Source organism: Anopheles ziemanni, chromosome 3 (genome assembly GCF_943734765.1).
Source record: "Anopheles ziemanni chromosome 3, idAnoZiCoDA_A2_x.2, whole genome shotgun sequence".
In the NCBI taxonomy this organism is placed as follows: domain Eukaryota; kingdom Metazoa; phylum Arthropoda; class Insecta; order Diptera; family Culicidae; genus Anopheles; species Anopheles ziemanni.
This window is the reverse complement of record NC_080706.1, coordinates 7,963,344-7,986,189: the sequence shown is the minus strand read 5'-3', so window position 1 is coordinate 7,986,189 and position 22,846 is coordinate 7,963,344. Positions and strand designations below refer to the sequence as shown.

The 22,846-nt window shown below is 44.2% G+C and overlaps 1 protein-coding gene across 1 annotated transcript in view; it reads right to left on the bottom strand.

Moving 5' to 3' along the window:
• LOC131289673 (calcium-activated chloride channel regulator 1-like) overlaps nucleotides 1-1,070 on the bottom strand; it is a 43,898-nt gene extending 42,828 nt beyond the window's left edge. The window contains exon 1 of the mRNA XM_058318971.1: nucleotides 882-1,070. Within this exon, the coding sequence (XP_058174954.1) occupies nucleotides 882-1,070 (189 nt within the window). The remainder of the gene's footprint in view (nucleotides 1-881) is intronic.
• Nucleotides 1,071-22,846: the final 21,776 nt, after the last annotated feature.

The following is a 22,846-nucleotide window of genomic DNA, read 5'->3' as shown; positions in this document are numbered from 1 at the left end:
CGGATGCTCGATCGTAAAATGGTTGTGATTAATTTATAAAGCGTTTCTAAAAAATTGAAAACCCTTTTGCTACATCGGCATTCAAAATCAAACAGTCGTAACAAGCAAAACCAAACGGAAAAAGAGAATATAAAAGGAGTCCAATGGAGAACGGCTTGGCGATATTGGAACGATATACACGAACAACGGCACTACCACTATCGTTAAATATTAAATTGGGTCGTAAAACAAAAGGTCAGATATGGCGAAGGTCCTCCACGGTGGAAGGATTGGGACCCCGTTGGCGCAGAAAAAAAGCAACCAAACCAAACACTACCAGGAATCAAAGCACCGGAAAGCCTGATGCTGCGATGGTACAGCGCCTCCGGGCGTGTTCCAGTGCCATACACGTGCTTTTCACCTTGCCTTGGGCTTAGCATCACACCAAAAGTGGGCCTCGTGCCGGTCCCAGACTCCAATGATGGCCACCTAGCCGCGGTTCGTTGGTATCACATTTCCGTTCGACCGAGCAACGCATTCACTCGTGTCACGCGCCCATCCCACACGGAAGGTTAGGGTGGAATGTGTGACGAACTGGGACGGAAGGGACACTCATTCCTCCGAAAGGTGGCCGGATCACGCTCGCGGCACCATATGCGACGAGTCGGACCCCAGGACATAAATCTACGTTGTAAGATAAATGACTGTTTACATTTTTAGTGCAGTCCGTCTAGCAGAAGTGCCGGAAAACGCCGGGTCTCCACGTGAGGTGTCCCGGTGGAATGGGTGGCGTTTTGAAAGTACAGAAAAACTGGAAAACAGCAGCTTTTCTTATTGTTTTCAACGACTTTACGGTGCTTAAATCCACCTAAAAGAAAGACATAGTGTCTCTGTTGACTTACCTCTAGATTCTGCAGTATCGTTTGGCAGTTGTCCACCGGCACGTTATCCCTGATCTCGATGACGACGTTTTTGTACGCCGACTTTTCCACCGTTATCGATGATGCACCGTTGGCAAGCGGCATACCGAGGCCCAACATGGCCGCCACGAGCAGCAGCGGAAGCGGAAAAGCTAATGTTTTAACCATCATTTTGGTTTTTGTGTATTCGTTTTTCATTTTGTTGCGGAATTTGTTTTCCCCAGCAAGCGAACCGTCGCTAGGAGCAACTAGGGGGTTCGGGGGGGTTCGGGTTTTTCGGCGAAGAAAATGTCACTTATACTCCAGACGTTCAGAAGGAAAACTCACATGGCGTAGGAGTTACGCGACCAGACACCACCCTCTGCTGTTGTTGGGTTTTGGTTGCGTGTACTTTGAACTTTGAAGTCCGCACACATACACTGACACAGAACGTGGCAGACGATAGGATACGGAAGCGTTGGATACCCATCGTCTTCATGGAACACAAACGTGCTAGGGTTTATTTGATTCTTAGCGCAATTTCAAGGAATCGTTAAGCTCCTTCTCTTTCTCTCAACCGCTTAAGATTTTTATCCCCTCCTTGCACACCCCCACTGGGTAAAAGCACCTGACTCTCACTTATATAACTCGACTCGGGACAGGGAACCTTCTTCAAACGGCAGTCACCCTACGTTTTCACGACGTCTAAATCGATCAGCTCCGGCTCGGTGCGGCCTCGGGAAGGAAACTCCGTAGTCATGGAAACAATGGTACACTTGCACCGGCCAAACAAACCGATCCGACACCGTGCCTTGGTTCGACCTCAGAGCGACCTAGTCGTCTTTGCACGTCTTCAACCTTTTTAGGAAGTCAGGCCACAAAACGAAAACAAAAAACTACGAATTCTTACGTGGTCGGAATAACAACTGGACTGAAGAATCTTCTTCGCAGGTGATTTCACGTTTTTCTTGGGGTTTCTTATCGAATTTCAACAACCGCTCAATAAAAACGCTGCAAAACACACACGCGGAAGTAGTAATTGTTTCATCGCACCTGTTCACTAAAAACAGGGTTGAGGTACACATATATTGAAGCCCGGAAGCGTGCCGGGTTTGCCGCCGGAAAATGGGTCAATTTTCACACAACGTCATAACTTTCGTTTCGTGTGTTCACTTGCCAGCCAGCGACGAACCTTTATTTATGTTTTACTTTACTTTTTTCCACCGCATACAGGTTGTTCGGTCGGCGCCGTTTGTCTACGTTGCGGTGGGCTTGGGGTAACGATCAAACTTACGTCTGTTACGGGTTTCAAAACACTATGATATTCGTTGTTGAGTCGCTTTAGAACATACACGTCGCTCACACACGCTCTTCAGTATACTAATATCTATGAAGTTTTGTTTTACTTGGCTCCGAGCACATTCATTGGCTCTGCACAATTTTTCATACAGCACGACAACATTTCACGTGGAACATTTGATTGTTTACGTTTCTTCGAGCACGTTGTTTGCGCGTCCTCAAAACAACATCCTTTCGTTGGCCAACGCGACGCACGTGCTACGTTTCCAACGGTTCGAAACAAACTGACGTTCAGCATCTCGTGCTTCCGTACGAAAACGGCGGCTGCCGGCAGCTTCACCGGCACTTTTGGTTTGACGGTCATCGAACCGGTAATTCATCCCGCTTCGGATTCGTTCGGGTGAATGAATGAGTCATCCGAACCTGCCGGATGAAGTGATCATTTTAAATGAACTGAAATTTCAAAATATCGACAATTTTCGATGAATTGTAAATTTTTACATTTTTTTTCTGTTTTTGTAAATGATTGTTGTCAAATAAAATATTAAAAATTGTTTTTAACTACTACAACTCAGTCTCAATGTAGAACGAAGCCATATGACCTATTCAAATATATCCTTGCTTTTGTTACCTACTTGCTTGATTTACGGGTTTATCAAACTCAATATATACAACATACAACTATTTGTCTTGTTTGTCCACAATGGAACCCATTCTGTAGTGATTAATCAAAGCCGGATCGATGTGAAAATTTGTCACCGCTTTTAAAGCCATACAAACAAGTGCGTACATCCGAATCAGGCACTAGTTGCGCCGGGGTGTAAAACGACGAAACTGTTCATAAAATAAACAAACCTCCAGACGCACCCAGATGCGCACAAACACATGGAGAAAACAATAAAGACGCTCTCATCCCTCCCAAGAGGCGCCGATAAGGAAACTGTTTTATGGTGTCATTTCGAACAGTTCAGCATTAATGCTCGAGCTTGCTAGCGTTTGCAATAAAAAACGCCATCGCGCTTAAGTCGACAGCGGCCAACCTCTTCCTGTCCTTCCCTTTAGCGGGCGAAAGTCGCTGGTTGGCCGAACGCCACACCTTACGCGGGTGGCGGCTTAAATATTTCATGCTGGACCGGTAAAAAGCGAAAAAAAAAATGAAGAAAGCGGCTGGCTTCGATGAGTTTTTTATGATCGGCATTCTTAGACAGATTCCCGGCCACTTGCCAAGATTGTTTCGCCTAATCCTACGCCGGGGTTTACTTCATTAACCGGAATGGAGTGCGCGGAGGAGGGCATCAGCATCAGCGAGCATAAGCATCATTATGCACGAGAACGAAATCTGGCCTCCATCTCTCCGAAACCCCGGGCGGATGCAGTGTAACGTAAACCATTCTTTAAGAATCTTTAGCTCGACGGTTAACACCTACACAAATGGGGGAGCCCGTTTCGGAAAATGATTACAATGGCTTTTAAACACCGATTTCCTTTTGCTTAGTTGTCTTGTTTTGAAACACAATGTGTCGATCATTCCGACGACACACAAATGTTGTACTTCTTTACCTTCCTCGTTGAATAAAAACTTCAATGAACGTCTTAACATTACCTTGCCCGTGCTTGTTATGAATTTCCATAGTGTTGTCTATTTGTAGTGACACCAATTAATGTACCACCAATTGTTAACACACGTTCTTGGGGAATTTCAAACATGGCAGCATTAATGCATGATTGCCACAACGTGAAACGAAGTGTCGTTGTTTAATGAAGCCACTTGTAGATTTATTTTCTCTAATCGCATAAGAAAATGTTGATTTATTGAAAATGCTGTTCCGTTGCTCCACTTGCGAACCCGGGCTCGGGTTTCCGTTCGGAATCAAAACAGCCAAAGGATGTTTCCGTCCGATATTTGGAGTGCGTTTCGCTCGAGTGAACGCTTTCAAACAAGCAATAGTAGAACGGTCAACAACAACTCCGCTAGCACCAGGACCATCTTCCTGCCAGACAGAGGACGGATGGCTCCAATTCCTTCGCATATATGTATGCAGATGCGGTTTGCGTTCTCAAAACATCGACTACCGGAAGGTAAATGCGGCGTTTTCGGAGTGGAAAGGAAAGTCGACGATCGGCCAAACCACCGTGACCGAGCAGAAGCGGTTAGCGAATTTTTGCATCAATTGCCGACGTGAAGATGGAACCGAGGCAGCGTTTCATAAACGGTTCAACACATTTGAACCTCGGGCATTACTTTTCGGCCAGCTCAATGCATTTTTTCTTTGCCCACGCGGAGAGAGGGGGTTTTCCGTTCTTCTCGTGTTGGGTGTGTTTGGAAAATAAAATGCTACACCGTCGCCGCTGCTTACATGCACCGCATTTTCATCACCCCATTGCGGTTCGGGGTACGGTTGCATCCGTTTGCATTCATCCAAACAAACCCGCCCGGCATTCAACCGGGGACCACGTGGTGAAGCCGGTCGAGATGCAACCGGATGCCGGAATGGTCAGCATCCATCCATCCATCCTCTTTCCCTTGGACTCTCTCTTTCGTGCAATTTGTGGCACTTGCTTGGCCGCGACTGTATCGGATGCGAAGAATGTTGCCCTACGCTTAGTGTTTTGTCTGGAGGGTGTGTGTGTGTGTGAGGGGGCTTACGAAAAATGAGAGGGTGAAACGATTCTTCTCGGTGGCGGAAACCGGCTTCGCCATGGAGAAGGGTGGCTTTCTTGTGGGAGAGCAGCACCCATAAACATCGAGCCCGACAGCACATGAAATAGAATATTGCACCAGAACACCGACTCGAAGTGGAAGAGGTTACCTCGAGATGCATTTCTGGAAGGGTTTTGGAAGGCACCACCTCACCCCCGTCCCTCTTTGGGCTTAACACATCTGGTCACTCGGCATCTCCGTCGTCCGGGAAGGTTTTTGCAGCACTCTGGTTGTACATAAGAGCAGCATACATCACATTCAATTGCATCCATTCACTTGATGTTTGCTAATTGTAATGCGGTCTTCAGCATCCGTTCCTCTTTCGCCCCGTTTGACACTCGCTTAGTCTCTCGTCCGTCGTTTTAAGTCGTCTTGTACGCGCGCGTTTGAGGCACCATGGTAACGGAACATCGCCCCTCATAGCCTACATGGTGCAGAAAGCGAAAGCATGACAACAAAACACTTGCATTCGCTCGAATATTATGGCTCGACGCCGGCTTTCCGAGGCATGCTGGAGGTTGGAAGTGTTGATGCTGCTTCTGCTGCTCCATATGATGATAGTGATTACGATATTATTTTACCAACCAACCGGCAGCAGTGGCCCAAGTCTAGTGTCTCGGTCAGGGGTTGGCAAGCTTTTGATAAGCAGCACAAAAAATAAATTATATTCTTTGAACGATTTTTTTTATTTATTTATTTGAAATGGTTCTATTAGGAAAAGAATTAAAACTAATGTCTTATAAAGTTATCCTAAAAAGTGGTTAAAAATGCAAACCCCTGAAATAGAAGGCGACCATGCTTCTCGGCATCCATCGAGTGTGGCCTCGAGTGTTCCGACGCCAAGGTGCGAGCTGACCGGATCGTGATATATTTAACTCTAATTGAGCTTTCATTAGCCATGCATACATTTCAATTACGAGCGCATATTGTTGACCGACACAGGGTACGGCACCTAAAGAGGTTGAATAAATGAATAAAAAGCATATCAGAAGGGGCCACGAAGAATGTTTCCTGAAGGAATGCTGTATATGGAATCGAGGGAATAATACACTTAATGTGCTTTAATAAATCTCTTTACCCAATTAGAAGCACTCAGTGATGGATGTTGGATGTAGAAGAAAGGGATACAATTTACTCGTCGATAATTGCGTACAAGAATCAACAAAATCGTTCCGTTCTGAGGTTGGTTTTCAAAACAGTCCTTGTGCTATGCGTTTGCTTGTAAAAGTCTCCATTTTACACTTCCATGTCTTTCATCTTAGTCGAAACATTTCCAAGAAAAAATCGTATGTCAAACACTTCCAAAAAAGAAGTAATTTTCGTTGACATTTCGAATGTAAAACGATGTGTTTGATGCTCGTTAATTGGTCGATTAGTGAAACTCATCCCAAAAGCCTAATGGCTTATCATCAGCTTAACTTGGAAGCCCCTTGGAACTAGATCGCTTGAAGTTGGACTTGCATAATTTTTCTATTTCGAAAAGGTAATCGAGCTCTTTAAGCATGCCACCTACGCATGGTGATACATAACCACATGTGTCAATAAGACACCCACTCGAGCTGAGGTGGGGCTAGACCACACAGACAGAGCTGATGGACACCTGGAAGCATCCAACGTCTGTCGTAATCGAAAATCCGTTTGCATTAAAAATTAAAATTGAATTTCCCAGACCCTCAACGACCTTCCTAAGGGAGGAGGCTCTTGTGGAAACACGCGCGCGGGTGGTAATGGTCCTCATGGGGTCCTCATCAGCATCATCCCATTGCTCGAGCGTCCTCAGCACTTTCGAAGTCAACCAACACACACGCAGAGCCGGTGCAACGTACCTCCCCGGAAAGTACTCGATCAATAATGATCCGAATGGCGAGAAGGAAGAAGGACACTCCGGTGCCCTGGCAAGTGTTCATAAATTTCGGGAACCCGTCAAGTGCGGCCGACCTCGGTGCCGGTGCACTTTACAACGCCATTTTGCCCAGCTGTCATTTAAATGCGGAGGTAAACACCACCGCACAACGCGCTCGCGTCTCGCGTGTCGGACATTATGCGACGATGCGGTTCCCAGTGGCGATGATGTGTGTGTATTTATGTGTGCGCATTTGCCACGACTCGCACTTTATCGCATGTGTACGCCTTCGGTTCAACCCCTGTGCGATAAAGTTTTTCCGATCTGTTCAGTTTTCGTACGTATGTTTTTTTGTGTGTGTCTCTCCTCCCAACAAAAGACCTCTAACGACGCAGCTTTATCGCACTGTTGTGTTTATATGCTGTAACTATGCTCAACCACCACCACGAATCGCAAGGGGTGATGACATCGGTAGCGCCCCTCGCTTGTGCGCTTTTCACTTGTAACTTACAGCACGGTAACAAATTACAATCGGAACGACAAACCCCTGACTTTCCCGGGAAGGGAAAACTCTCCCCTCGCTGGGATGCTAATGGTGACGCGATCGGCGGGAACGATTTTCGAGCTGCTCAAAAACGTTTAGGAATCTTGTTTCTTTTTTTGTACCGCTTTACAACCACCACGAGGGGAAAACGGAAGGGATTTGTTGTAACAACACAGGGGAAGGGAGAGGGGCCTGCAGGTGGGCCGGATGGACGGACGATAATCGAAAACATATTTTATCGATGGCCCGCGGAATTATAATAAAGTATCGATTCCCGCGGTAGGTAGCGTTTAGCGTTGCCTTTGTGTGTGTGTGCATATGTTTGTGCTCGTTGTGGTTGTTATAGGTAGATGGTGGGTAAAGGTTTTCTTTTTTACGGTTTGATGTTATTTTTTGAGTAAGGTTACAGCATCCCTGGGAAATCACGTGGCACGAAATGAAAACGAACTAAAAACAAAACCACCTTCCATGTAATTTTAAATTCCGTTCAGCTTATCAATGAACAGCATAGGTATAAAGAACCAACTTCACGTCATGTTGGGAGGAATTTTGTATTGAAAATTATTTCAATGCTGTTGCTCTTATTATCCCAAAGTTTCTGGCACTTGTTTTGTTGATTTTATAGTTTTTCGTTTATCTTAATTAAATTTCGTAGAAAATACTCTCATATAGAGTTTAATAATCATGGGAGGTGATAATTTAGAACTAACACAGCCCAATATTTTTTGACAATCATTCTTGAATCTGGGTGAAGTTATAAATTTTCCGAGTATTTAAAAGCACACGAACCGTTCTAACCATCCTGCATTAAGCTGATGTAACGCTGACAACACATGCTACGAGGAACGTAAGCCACCTGACGCACGAACACATCGGCATTCCCTACGAAGCGGCCAATATTAATGACCAATATTTCCCCCGGCTTGATTCGTATCGTTGGCATTTCATTTTTCTTTCTATTCAACCTGTTTTCCCCGAGGGGAAGTTTTCCTTCGTTTTTCCCTTCTTATTACTCTGCGTCCCTCTACTGTCTATGCAAGACTGGAAAATCGGCGCATATTACGAGTTTCCCCTCGGTTGGAAAAAAGGTATTATTCATTTTTCATCGCTCACCTCGGACCGGATCGGGAAAGTGTATCGTTTTCTCAAATCCTGAAGGATTTTCGTTCATCATCTACACATCTCCATTTATCCATCCCCGCACCATGTGTGACATTGCTAGGGGGCTTGTTTCCTCCTCAGGATCCGGTTTGTGAGAAAAACCCACGAATGGTATGGTAAACGCGAAGAAAATGAACGATCACAAACCCTTCAATGCCGTTCCTAGGGGTTCTTCGCCATTACCGGAATTCAGCGAGCGATAGTTTTCCTCCCTTTGCTGTAAAGTTTTCCCGAGGCAGAAGACGGAAGCGATATTGAAAACTGTCACTTTGGTAGAACGACGAAGAACGTCCTGAGACGTACGATGGCAATGGTGGCCAGCAGATCAGGACTAATTTTTCACTCTCAAGCTCTCTGTTCATCGCTCGGTCGATGACAGTGCACGAGATTAAATGAAACTAGTCAGACTTGGTTAGCTTGGAAAATGATGTGCGAAGTGTGTGGGAAAACGCGGGCACACACTCAGTGGTACAAAAGGGGGTCGGGGAGGACTGTCGTTGAAGCAAGTCAGCCACTTATGTCACGGTGAGTGAATGCCGGGAAATGGTGTGCCGGTACTGATCTTTGACATGAAGAAGCGACAGCGTACGATCCTCCCGGGAACCGTTCCGAGGGATGAGATGTTTTCAGTTGAATTAACATATCGCATCGGGGGGCTTGTTGGGAAGCGAGACGTATCGCGGGTTTCCTCTGACTGCGCGGGAGAAGGATGAACATTTCGCTTCCGCCCGCGGCTTCGCTCTTTGACGGCTGGCAGCTTTTTTGTGTTTGCACAAATCACGAGTAAATCTGACGTGTTCTTTTCCCGGGCACGCCGTCACGAAGCATCCGCCGGGATGTGTTGTATTTGTTTCACTCGTGTCGCGGGTGGAAGAACAATCGCAAACGGAAGCCATACCCACTGAAGCGAAACCGAGCTGACTGGCAGTTAAAGATGAATGTTTAACGACTAATATGTACCGCGTTGTCTTGACGGATCGGGCGAGATTGACGAGAAATTAAGGCACGGGATCGATCCGGGCGGGGTAAGTATTATTTTGGCTTCGAAATTGTGGAACTTATGCTAGAATAGAAATTTAATTGATGCATGGATGAGCAGAGGGACACTGTTCCACCAGGGAAGCACTAAAAATTATAAATCGCCATCGTTAAGCTGTTCTGTTTAGCTGGTAAAATACAACAAATGATGTGGATAAATAGAGTTTAGTATAGCTGCAAGCATTTAATGAGATTATTATGCCGACCCAAAAAAGAAACTCATTCAATTAGCTTCCAATAGGATACTAAATTAGAAACATTACGTATCGCGCTTACTGAAACAAACCGCACATAATTCTGGGTATGATTGCAAGTGGTAGTATTTATTTAAGCACGCATAATTTAAATGAACCAATAAGCCACCGCGATTAATATGGATTCCATCGCAATGGCAAAACGAAAACCAAATCATAGTAATCTCATTAGTGCATTGAAAAAGTTGAAGTATAATAACAATAAAATCGTTAACTCAACGCTCACCGCAACAAGCCTCACCTGATGTATGCGGTTCGATTGCATTTCAAAAACGATGGAGATAGAAACAAAACAACCTGCAGTTGGTTTGATTTTTGCATCCATTTTTGTCGTAGGCGTTGGCCGTAACTGAGTAAAAGCGAAAACAATTCCATAAATAGTGGAGCAAATGAAACAAAAACCAGAAAAAGTGATCAAAATAAGTCTTCTAAGCTCACCTGTCAGCTGTTGCTGCGCCTGCGGAACCTGCCAGAGGAAAATGAGTGTTGTTACGAAATCGAAAGCAATCGAATCGCGTTGAGTTGGCGGAAAATTGGTCACAATCCGTTGAATCACAACCATCAATTAATGGCTACGCTGGGTTGGGATTTTCGCCGGCTATGGGGTAGTTTCATTTTCCTTTCTTCACTCCATGCCCAAAATCAATTCGAATGGGAAAATCAGATTCGCCCCGACAAGCCGAAAACAAAACGGGACATGGAGGAGAAAAAAGAAATATAGGAAAAAAACACGTAGAAGAACGGGTTGTAATGTGATGGGAATTAATTTACATTAACCGATTAAAATCTAATTAACGCAATCATTCAACCCCAACCGGTTCGGAACGCGCGAGAGAGGGGATTTTCCCTACGCTGGGAAGAAACAACACGATACGATGTTGGAGGAAGGTGTCCTAACGATGGATAATCGCGGATCGAGGATTACATTCTTTACGGACAAGCGTCTGTGAACGTCTCTTCATTTCGATCACATTATCGTTCGGAGATTTTCTGTCTGAACGACCGAACTACCGAGTCTAAGTATGGTTGGGTGGGAAATGTGTGAAGATTTTCCATCGAACAGCAGCGGTGAGAATAAATCGATTTCCGTGGAGTTCACAGCACACGTTCCATAGTAAGTCCTCACGGTGTCAGAACTCAGAAGTTGAGGAAGAAAAAACCTTTTCCATCTTTTCTTTCGATCACCGGAAAAGGCTTTCCTCGAGCAAACGACGGTACATGTAAGATTTTTTTCTGGTGTAGGAGAAAGGTTCTCGAATCAAAATCGGAATCCGATCAGGTCGCGAGTGGTCGAATCCGTTTTTTCTTTCTATTCGCCCGAAGACAATTTTCGACTTTCGTTCACTTCCTGACGGACATGTTGCGTTCGATGTTGGAAATCTTTCTTTACATTTTTGTCGTCTTTCGCAGGCTTATTTTCCGTGATTTTGGCACCATTTGTTTCGGTGCCGGTACTTTGATCCACATAGAAAAGTTGGCATACGACGACAGGTGCAACCGGCTCGCAATGGTCGGCTCTTTTGCTGCTTTGCACGGACGGCTGTGAAAAGTTTTTCCCGCTTTCGATTACCTGGCTAACCAATTTCCCCCCTATTTCGGGCGACGGGGTGGTATGCGATTTTTCCAGCTCTTGGGAATCCGTACTTCGTAATGAAAACTTTTCTGCTTTAAACAAACGATGGATCGTTACTTCGGACATTGAACGGGAAAAGAAGAAGAAGCAGTGGGTATGGAGTTCGACTCGTTCATTTTCCACAGTTTAGAGTTTTTCTCTCTTTCCAAAAAAACTTACCATCATTTATCATCGGCTAACTGAATCGGTTTTCGTTCTAGCCAAGCAGTTGCACGAAACAAGAATGAAAAGGAAAATTTTGCTCTACCTCCGGCCGAATCGCGCTTTCTTTTCCCTTCACCATCGGAGTTTCTAGGCTGAACGATGAAAAAGTTCCGCGCGCCGAAGGTTGGCGAGAGGCAAAGGTTTTGTGGTCGCAACTGGAGACGATTCCTGGCTTCGAATCGCGGCTTGGTGTCGGGAAACATATGCTCCGTAATCGGTCGGCCCATCGAAGAAACAATAAATCATTCGCTAATTAACTTTTCCTAGGAAAACAATCATGGGATTGAGCAGAAAAATTACGATTCTACTGTTGTGAGTCGATGACCATCACGAAATAGCTTCAGAAACTGGTAGCAGCCTTTTCGTCGACCATGACAGCCGCTCCAGTTTCAAGCCGTGATTGACAATCGATCAAATCGAGAAACGGATGGAAACCATTTTGCTTGATCCTTTTTACACACCTTGAACCATATCCATGGTATTTTGGAAAGCAAAGTGAATTTACAATTATTTCTTAAAAAGTAAAAGAGAAAATTGTATTGTCAATTGATAGTGAATACAATTATATTTAATAGCAGCATTTCCTGAACAATTAAATTGTGGTCTCACGTCCAAGAATAATATCATTGAAAAGAAAACCTTCCCTAGGAGGATTTGTTCGAACCCGACATTCGGTTGACGATAATTATTTACAATCACTTCGATCGATTAAGTACGTCGATCGTTACGCCACACTTGAAGCGAGCGTACTTTTCTCGCCTGTTGCTACCGGTTTCGGTGCGCCATCAAAGGTTTCCGATCATCAACCTTGGCGTCAGAGAAAAAACAAAAACAAAGGGGAATCGAAACAAAAACATGAACCCCTCGCCACGAGAACCGGTTGATTCAATAAGGCGGCAACATAACATAACCGATAAACCCGATTGTGCGGGGCGGGATGAGCATAAACCGGGACCAACAAATACCTCCCGAATGAAGTCAACATTTCTGGTAAGTTTTCTTCGTCGCCGCCGCGCCGTCACTGCTTTCGAAAATGATTAAGTGAGTTCAGCGTCGCGGGTCCAGTTCACTTGCCGGTGGTTTTTCTGAAACAAATAACCAATAACGTCTCTTCCTCCGCTAGCCTCCTTGATCGGTGGCGTTTCCCGCTCATTTCCACACTCTTAACGGCAGCATGCGACGGCCATGATCTTCTCGATCATATACAAGAACACAGGAATGAAAGAGGGCAGAAAGAGAGAAACTATTTAGATGAAGGCCCCGGAGAAGGGTCGGTGGGAAAAACCAATAGCATAAATGGGAAAAAAGTGGTCATTTTTCATTCCCATTAAATGGGCCCACAGCGGTTCACGAATAACTCCAAGGAGGCGATCGAACGGACGGAGACCTGGTGTTTGTAGTGTAAGTGTGTGTGTGATTGTGTTTGTTTCTCTCAATCTCTCTCTCTTAGGTGTGTAAGGATGTGAAGGGAAAATATCTGGACCGTCCCTGGGCCGCATCTCGCCAGATGGTGCCCACGTTGCTACCGGATTCTTTTGGGGTCCCCTTCTCATCCTCGCCTTCAGCTCCCCGGCCTCCTTGGGGGTTCCTGCCTTTTCCACTTCCCATTTTCTGGAGTTACTTTGGCCTTTGCTGGATGGCTACCGTTCGACGCTCGCACATTTATCGTTGATCGGTCCGGATACGCCCGGACCGCACTGCGCTTAATAAAGATACTGCTAATCGGCTAACATTTCTTGATTGGTTTTTAACGATATTTCCTTCCTTTCTTCGCTTCCGTGCCTTGGCCGCGGGAAGTTCTTTTTTCTTATGGTGGCAATTGACCAGATTTCTGTCGACGGTAAAGGTGAGAAGTTTCTTCTTCCCCAAGTATCCAGATCCATCGGGACCAGACGGTGCAAGGTGCGAAAGGAAAAGTCAGACGTCGATGACGATGACGACCAACTGTGTTTGCCAACTCCGATTGACTCCACTGTTTCGCAACTCGCCCGAGGCTAGTGGTCGTGGGATTTTCGGGGAGAGATGATTTAAATGGCCCATCTTGCAAAGGCTACGCTGATCAATCGCTAGGTTTGTGTAGTCGGAAGTCGCCCCAGGATGATGGATGAATAATGAATTATAGAGTAGCCGTTAGGTGAAGTGTTAAATGAAACACTGTTCTACGCGGTGTAATGATTGCTATGGACAATCAAACTATCCAAGGTTACCCATTCCGCTTATGAGGGTCCATTACTTAGAAAGTATTTACCATAGATTAGCAGACAAGGTACAGGTGTTTCATTAGGTGAGAGGAATGAGCAAGGTTGGCTATTAATCATTGCAATGATCAACATATTTCTGTAAGAAGAATAGTTTTAATGACACTTTTGCTGCTCTGATTCCAAGATTTCAAGGAAACATCATATGTATGAATTTGGCAATGATGTTCTTTAGGCAATGATGATGATGAAGTGAATACGTAGGCGAACAACATTCATTTCATTTATGGTAGTTTTTATGGTAGAACTAGCTCGAAGCCCCGGCGAAGCTCGGGGAGGAAAAATGTGACTAAAGTTTTTATTCTTGGTTCATTTTCTATGCTACATTCAGATTGCCTACAGACATATAAGTAGCTGTGATATCACTCGGAAATTTTCTTTCATCAATAGTCTAGGGGGCAAAGTGCATGGGTGTTGTTCCGGAGGATCGGAGTTCGAATCTAGGCTAGGAAAAACTTTTTTGTTGACGGTTGTAAAATTTTTTTTTTCATGATTTTTTTTAGATATTTAAATTACTTTTTCAAATCTGATCATATTTTGTTACATAGATTTCAAATTTTCATAACCATTATTAAATTAACAGCTTGGTGGATCAATTTATTCACATAGCCATATATACCTGTATTTTCCCTATACTATCCACTTGTACAACTGGTATACTGGTAGTGGTGCTCGAGTCTTGTATCAGAAGTTTGGTGTTCGAATCCCGAATGGGAAAATCTTTTATAGTACGAAATAAAATTTTTCTTCAAAATCTACGTTTGCCATTCAAGTAGCGATATTTCCTCACAATTTTTAACTTGTGCTATGGTTCCTCGGCAAGACTACGGCTTCGCTCTTGGTAAACCCGTGTTCGAGTCCCGTTTCCACTTAGAGTCAGATTGTAAAAAGCATGCTTCACGTGCCGTGCACTGTAAAAATGTAGGGTTTATTGCCTCATGTCATCACGGGACTTTGAAACTGAGATTTATAAAAATAAAGAAAAGATTATGTGACCCACGTTTTGTGAAAGAGCAATAAAACATTCGATTTTTGAAATTGCAATTTATGATAAAAACTGTTTACAAATATCTTATTACACCAGTTTTTAAAAGATGCCTATACAATGTAAATTGACAGTACTTCTACAAAACTATCAAGGCATAAGTTTCAACCCTTCAAAATCAATCTAAAAGAAGGCAAACATTCCACAAAAATGTCGATTTATATTCGTAACATATTTACTGACTCGACATTGGCTCAATCCACACAAACTAACCCTCGTCGGCGTCGTGTTGTTACATTTGCAACAACCGCTTATCTCTTCCTGAGCGTTGGCCCACAATATCGCCGGAAACGTTGCGTTCTATGCACGTTCGACGCAAATCGCACTCGCAAACGACAACAACAAATACGCAAAAGAACCGTCGCAATGATGAGTCGCCGGATGTGAGCGAGGTTGTAGGAGGAAAAACACATCCCAACAGAAAAACGCTCTCCAAAAGCATTCCGACAAAATATGTTTTTCACGCAAATAGTTCCAACGGCAAAATGTTTGCCATTACCGTAGCGAAATCAATTTCCCCATTCCCCAACAGCATACGCACGGGAATGCGCAACCCGTTGCAGATTTTTGCACTTCAAATCGTGGAATGGCTCGGGAATGCTTTTTTTGGGAGCTGGTCGACTGTTTGTGGTGCATTCTTGCTTAGTAATGGCGTTCACCCGTGGGAAGCGTGACGAACATCGCCCGAAGTCGTCGAAATGGCTCGTGGTCCTTGCTGCAGCAGTCGAAGGACTTGGTCAACAAATCGCAAAAACCTCCCGGCGTTCGGGTGTGAATGAGTTCAAAGGAAATGCAAACGATTGCCAGATTGTGTTTGATCTGGGAGTGCTCGGGGGCGTTGCGTTCGATTTGGCTCGGAGGAAAAGCGCTTGGGAAAAGCTAGCCAGGTTGCGGCGATGCGATGGAAGCTTTTACATCGCTTTTTCTACAGCATGTCCTGTCTGTCCTTCTCTTTCTCGCTGTGTGTCTAGCTCCGAGAGCGTTATTATTCATGATGTAATCTGAATAGAGATAGCACGGATAAACTAACGTCCATTGCTGTCGATTCGCTGCGCCAGGATTCGGATGTCCGGACGAACTCGAGGGATGCCTCCGGGGATTTTTGCGGAACGCAACAATGGATAGAGAAGGAGGTGGTGAAGGAGGCTAGGCCAGTGCATTCAATTCGATGAATGATGCTTGTTTCCATCCCAAAACCAAAAAACCAGGTTCCCGGCCAATCGGATGATCGACCTGATGCGATCATGGTTTACTTCGACGTCGGATTCGAGTGGCCTCTGCAAATCGTTCCTTATGATTCTATTCGTCATTTTTTCATTTGCCACCAGCTGCGTACCAGTTGCGTGTCGGATAAAGAACATCAAAGATGCACTTCGATGTAGTCCTGTTTTGTTCACTTGATTTGTTTCGTTTAGATTTTCCTCACACCAGGGAAAGTTGGGTTAGGGTTACGGTTCACTTCAGCTTCATGCGAATCACGAATCCAGCTAATAAGATGCACTTTCCGACTGAATTTATCACCTCTTTTTGATCCTCGGAAGGCTTTTTGAGGATCGGCAAACTGTGCGACAGCTGTGTTGTAAATGCCTTGTCGTAATATTGTCCTCATTCATTTGGGGATTTCTATGCTAGTGATTTGAAAGATATGACTTGTTGGCGAACGGTTCTGTTAGATTCAAATGAAAATTAATAATACACCACTAATGGCTTACGCATATACTGTGAGGATGAACTAAGAAGTAAAGCATAAAAATACTACTCAAACACAAAACAACATACCCGATCTATGCCGCGAGCGCAATATTAATCGTGAATAATTGAACATCTCGCGACCAGCGCAACCAAAACTGATTGTTGCATTGCCATTCGCTGGAGCTCTGAACATAACGAATGCACCTTCACGATCCATATTCAAATGGAATTTTTGATGTTGATTGCCCGAGCGCGGTTTTATGGAACCTTGTGCCGAGCATAACGTTGCTTTTAAGCAAATCTCTGGGAAAAGCCCCCCGGGTAATAGTGTGCAGTTCATGACAATGCATTTTTGGAGGTTTTTTAGCGGAAGGATTTTCTTTCGGCAGGATTAATCAGTTGTACGAATGATTGAAATATGCTGGTGGGCAATGCATATGATGAATGTCGATTTAATTAATATTCTGTGTCATGTTTAAGTGGTTTGCGCTGGAAAAATGATGCTTACGTTGCTATACTGTATTATTTATCATTCAAAATTTTCAAGTATGTTTGATAGTTTTCCTCATCTAATACTATAGGTTTTATTAATTGTTTTCAGATATAATGATGTTTTAAATAGGATTATGCAAAATACTATGCTTCAGTTTTGAAGTTTCCGGCCCCATTCATCGAATTCGAACGGCATTCAACGAAAAAACTCCCTTCACCCTATTCCCACCTCAAAACTCTGTGCTCGACAAAAACAGAACCCACAATTCACACAACCGATGCGAATTATGATACTCAACGTGCAGGAAAGAAGCGAAAAACGATTTTCCCTTCATCCGCACGACCAAACGTTCATTTCCCGCCGCCGAAAAGGTCAACTCGTTTTACAAAATCCTTGCAATTTAGCACATCTACCGCTTAATTTCCCACCGCGAAGTCGTTCCGAGCGACGATCAGCAGAAAAAAACGACCGTTGGCCAGAGTTTGTCACACGGCTTGCTCGGTGCCTTACCCGAAACGGAAAGCTCTTCAACCCGCCATGCTCTGGGCTAGCGAGGGTTTCCAATTTCGACTCCAAACACTCCACGTTGTCGTCAATTGTGTGCGAACGATGAAGACACCGGCCACCGATTTGGGCTAATGTTGCATAATCGTACGGCCGGTGCATAAAACATGCTTTCCGTTGGCAGTTGAATCTTTTTTCATGCGGGTTTTTGGTTTTCCTCTGCGACTCTAGAGTTGTTATTCAATTGGCCTCCAATTCAGAGCTTGGAAAATGGGGAAAATGAAACCCGATGCCGATCGGTTCTGTGTAAAACCGAACCGAGGGAAGAGGTGTCAGTATTTTTCCCAGCTTTTGCATTCGTGACTACGACTAGCATAAAGAGATTTTTGAGGAACAGGTAGGTGTTGTTGTGATGCACGTGTCTACCAGTTTAATTGAGAGTATTAACAGAAGAATAGGGAACATTTTTAAAAAGTGGAAAAGTAAGCATATCGAACGTTCATACCTTTTCACCTGTCGATAAATCTGCCATCATACTTCTCCGCTTGAAGTGTGTCGGTGTGAAGTTCAACATCATGCGGAACACCGTTTGCTTCGACGTGTTTGATTGATCGCTGAAACAAGTGTCGATCTGAAGTGACATTCGGACGAACTTGACCGGTTGTATAAAATCCCGCAAATTAAACTGATATTAGCAAAGGCAACTACGAACCCACCGGGTATATACATAACAGCCCGACGCTTCTTTTTTTTCCATGTTTCGCCAGCAGTGCATCAGATGTTTTGATTTTAATGTTTCTTCCGCCGAGCGGCGAAATTGGTTTGAAGTGCTTTGTGTTTGCGCTTTTGGCTCGCGCGCTTCGACGGATGGATGGGCGATGCGATAAATTAATTTAATGTACATAAAGCGATAATTGCGTATTGATTTCAGGCACCGGACCAGACAGCCCCGCCGTGTGGTGGTGTTTGTCCGTTGAATCAATTCCTCCCATCCAATGGCAAAGTGCATCGCGATAATCGAGTCGGGTAGGCCAGATTTCGATGCAAATGGTCGTTACGGCACGCGATGGGTGCAGGCTAGGAGGGGCAAACGGTTTGGTTATGTGCTGTCAATCGAGGTCGGAACATTTTCCGACCTATAAATTCCGCTCGGACGTAACAGAGAGGAAGGAAAAGCTCCGAATTTTCCAGTGGGTAACTGGAGCATTGCGGAGTAACTTTGGCCTGCCGGACAAGGTTTGGGGGGGATCCCCAATGGGAAAATGATCGTATGGTTGATGAATTGATTGACTGTGCCTGCGAATTGGCGAGTGATGTGCCTGGGTTTTTCGCGACCGGCTTTGTTTTATCAGTAAAGCATAGTGAGGGGCAAAGTTTGTCGGAAAAAATAGTGAAGCAAAAATCAATGCGAGTATTTATTGGAAGTGCCTGCTCTAATGATTAATTTTCATTTGATTTGCTATATGGACATAGTTTGGTTCCCTTGAATTTATGTTTTTGAAACAGAATTCAAAATCAATTACAATCCGCAAAAAAAAACAAAGCGGTGTGGATGTCGATATGAGTAAAAAGCGGCTAAATCAAACACATGTTTATTCATGACTACACAATAATAATAACTTGTGACAGATGTCACAGAAAAGTGTTGATGAAGTAGAACTCAGTAGAAGCAGAATAAAACATTGTCTTTGTTGTGTTTGTTACAAATGTAAATAGGGTGAGTGAGGGTATTTTGGCCCACGTATGTAATTTTGGCCCACTTAGAAAGAAGATCAATTATTTCAATGATTTCAAATAAAAATGCCTCCTAACATTTTTTTTAGTGTTGAGGTCAATTTATTCTTGTTAAATACCAAATTTGGAGGCGATTGCATCAACATTTGTAGAGAAAATCGCTTAAAACTACGAAGCTGTCTCTTTTTCAAAAAAACCATGTCGTAGGCGGATAGTTCGCCCACCTTGAGATATAAGCAACCACTGCGTAAAAAATTCTGAAGTAATGTTTTTCTAAAGCTTTGAGCGTTTTTAGGAATTATCAAAACGTTACTTGAATTTTTAGAGCACGAGAAATAATTTTAATTTCGATCCAAAAGTGGGCCAAAATAGATGCAAGGAAATCTGGTTTCGATTGAAACGAAATTTGTATGCATTTTGACACTGACAGCTGGTTGTCAGAAATTGTCTAAACGAAAATCCGGTGATCTTGGAAAAAAGTGGAAATTAAAATATCGAATTAAACATTTTATCTTACTTATTTAACAAAAGTAAGAGTTATTAGCACAATCTAAATTATTATAAAGATTATTAAAACCATAAAACACATAAAAAAGGCATTTTTCAGGTGGGCCAAAACTGGTACACAGGTGGGCCAAAATAGAAGCATAGCGGGCCAAAATAGCGACAAAAAGTGTGTTCGGAAATTGATAATTTTTCAGTGAAAACATCAAATAAACTAAAAAATATGAATTTTAATGCATGCTTAGATAGCTACTCTACATTATCATACCCAGTTTGTCATGATATGATCGGTACAATTAATGCAACGATTTATTTTGTGGTGACCCTTCCCTAAGTGGGCCAAAATTGGTACTTTTACCCTATCATGACACGAGTTTCCATTTTAACTACAAAATTAGTTAAAAATGTCATCTGTTGTCCACCGTAAAACGGAGAATTAGACAGATCTAAAACAGGTAATATCCGTAAAACGTACCCAGAAATGCTTGTAATTAACAATATGAAGTAAAACCATCGTGTTTTCCAACTTGAATGTATCGAAAAGAGCGGACAACTTACATAGCGAGGGACCCCAATGGATTACGAGTTGTCTACTAACTTTGCTAGAGAAAACTTGACCTTCCCTCAGCCACAGTTCGTCCGATTCCATCTTCATTTGCTGGACAGAGAGCCCAAAAAGTACCACCCCCAAACATCCTTCCGGGTTCCGCAGTGCGCTAAATTATGTTTGCCCGACGCGAGTCGACCACATGGAAGGAGACGCACTTTCGGTTTGCTTCACCCAGGGCATAAAAGAACCCCGGGAAGCGAGCGAAGGATACGAGGGTCATGTTCTGCCAAACGGCAAATTCAATTAACTGGTTGTCATTACCGATGTACCGAGGTTCTCCCCTGCTGGGACGGTGGCTGTATGAGCAGACGGTGTGTGCCCATCAAGTCCAGAGGCAGAGACAATCCGGACTCACTCCAGGGAATCGCCACGGGATAGATCGCCGCGACACAGGACTTGATTTTGCCTGACCGCTGTCGATTCGATGCCAAAAACGTCCACCGTTCGTAAGTGCGCCCAGTCGACGACTCCACACGGAATGGGTTATCGTTCTATCGCTTGAATCCTGCGTGCAATACGCAGAGCACTGTAAAGAGGTGAAGGCCGAAACCGACCCGACAGGTTAGGCTTCCGATGCGGTCTCTTTTTGAAACTATCCAACGTATCGAACGTATTACTGATATCGAGCCCCCGCTCCGTGGAACGATGTTCAATCCGGCCTGGTAGGTGAGTGAGAGTGCGCGAGTGGTTTGTGGTACATTCCGGGACGCCAGTGAACTCCACACAGGGGGCGTTCGTGTCCTGTCGCTACCCCAAATGGAACCGATCGGAACGTGCACCAATCGGGCATCGATTATTCAGTGGTTCCGAATGGCCACCGGCTAAACGTGTGCCTGCCAAAATACCTCCCCACTCTCTCCCAAGGACATCCTTCGAGACAGGGGGTTTTTTGGGGAAAAGAGGCCCGGCAGCTAACCACCGAGGGAATTGAAAATTGACATAAAATCAAACATTTTTCCGAACGATATCTTGTTTACATTTGCATACACTTCGATGCGGACGAAACGGTTTCGACCAAAGCGGGAGCAGGTTGGCTTCGAAACGCGAAACACAAAATATTCCACGAAACAAACACAATATTTGCTGCCTATTGCCGCTCCGCTGTCTCCCACATCTTCGCTTTATTTTTCCCTGCCAAATCGAAAGTCAACCACGGAATGCTGGAAAATCCCTCCCGGAGGGTTTAAGTCCGGGTCGGGACCGTATTTCCGGTCGCATATTCCGCCAACGTTCTTTGGCCCGGTTCGCGAATCCAAGCTAGCACTGAAAACCACAAAATATTTGTCGGGGATACTTTTGCATGCGGGCGTGCGGGAGGAAGTAGGAACGACAGAAAACAACGAGTTTTCAATTGGGGGATCGTTCGTAGCCTAAGCCTACTGTGCTGGCTGGCTAACATTTTGGGGAGGTTATGCTAAAATTATGAACCGAAACAGTACGGAGCACAGCTTTGTACCCCAAAAGCTCGCGTGTTTCGTTTAGCGATTGGATGTTGGAGCAATTGGTTTTGGCCGTTTTCATGCATAAGTTGGAAAAGTCGCTTTCGATCGAGGTTTTCGGCGCGTGTGTTTAATTGATATGATTGAGTTTAGCCGGTCCGACCACTTCATGAAGTTCACTTTAATCTCGAACGTTCAACACATAGCGGTGTTTGAGTAAGTATTTTAAAACCATTTTTTGATCATTGTTTAGAATATTTGTAATTGAAGGATATAATGGAGTATACATTTTCGAAGCTATTTTATTTGCTCAGATGGTTAAAATGTTTCTAATAGGCCGTGGGAAATTCGACCATGTTTAATACTTCGTCACAGTATGCATAAGGATTTTAAACAATCGGTTTTTATGTTACTAGTGTGCAAAATTCCTTCCTTTTCTATTTTTGATCTTCGAACCATAGGTAAACCCAATGAAGCAGCTACTTGCTTGCCTTCGAAGATACTGCTGTCAATTTGAATTTCAAACAACTGTATGTAAATTGGGTTCCTTGGGTAAAGCGTTCCCACATCCAACCCCGCGGTGCCTGAGGGGTCATAAACGTGGCACTGAAGCAGAACTCACATACTCTCCCACGCCTGTTTCTTTTCTTCGCCGATCGCAACTACCTTATGGCGTGTCTGTTGAAAATGGTAAGAATTTCATTTTTCAGGATTTTCCGCATCCTTGAAATTATCAATTACACCGTCAAAATACTTTCCCAAGAATGGGCCGCTTTTCATGCGCCGTAATATCTCAAGTACAGCGCAGGTACACTGGGGTATTCGAACCTTGCGCTTCCGGCATACCTGCGATTTATGATACCGTAAAGGTAAGGTGATAATAAACGGAGATGGTTTAAAAAAACGGACCACGTAAATGTCTAGGGATGGGCAAAAATGGCAACTTTCCCATACCGTATCATACGGAAGACGGAGTGAATGGCACGTTACTCACCTGTTGGATAATACGCTC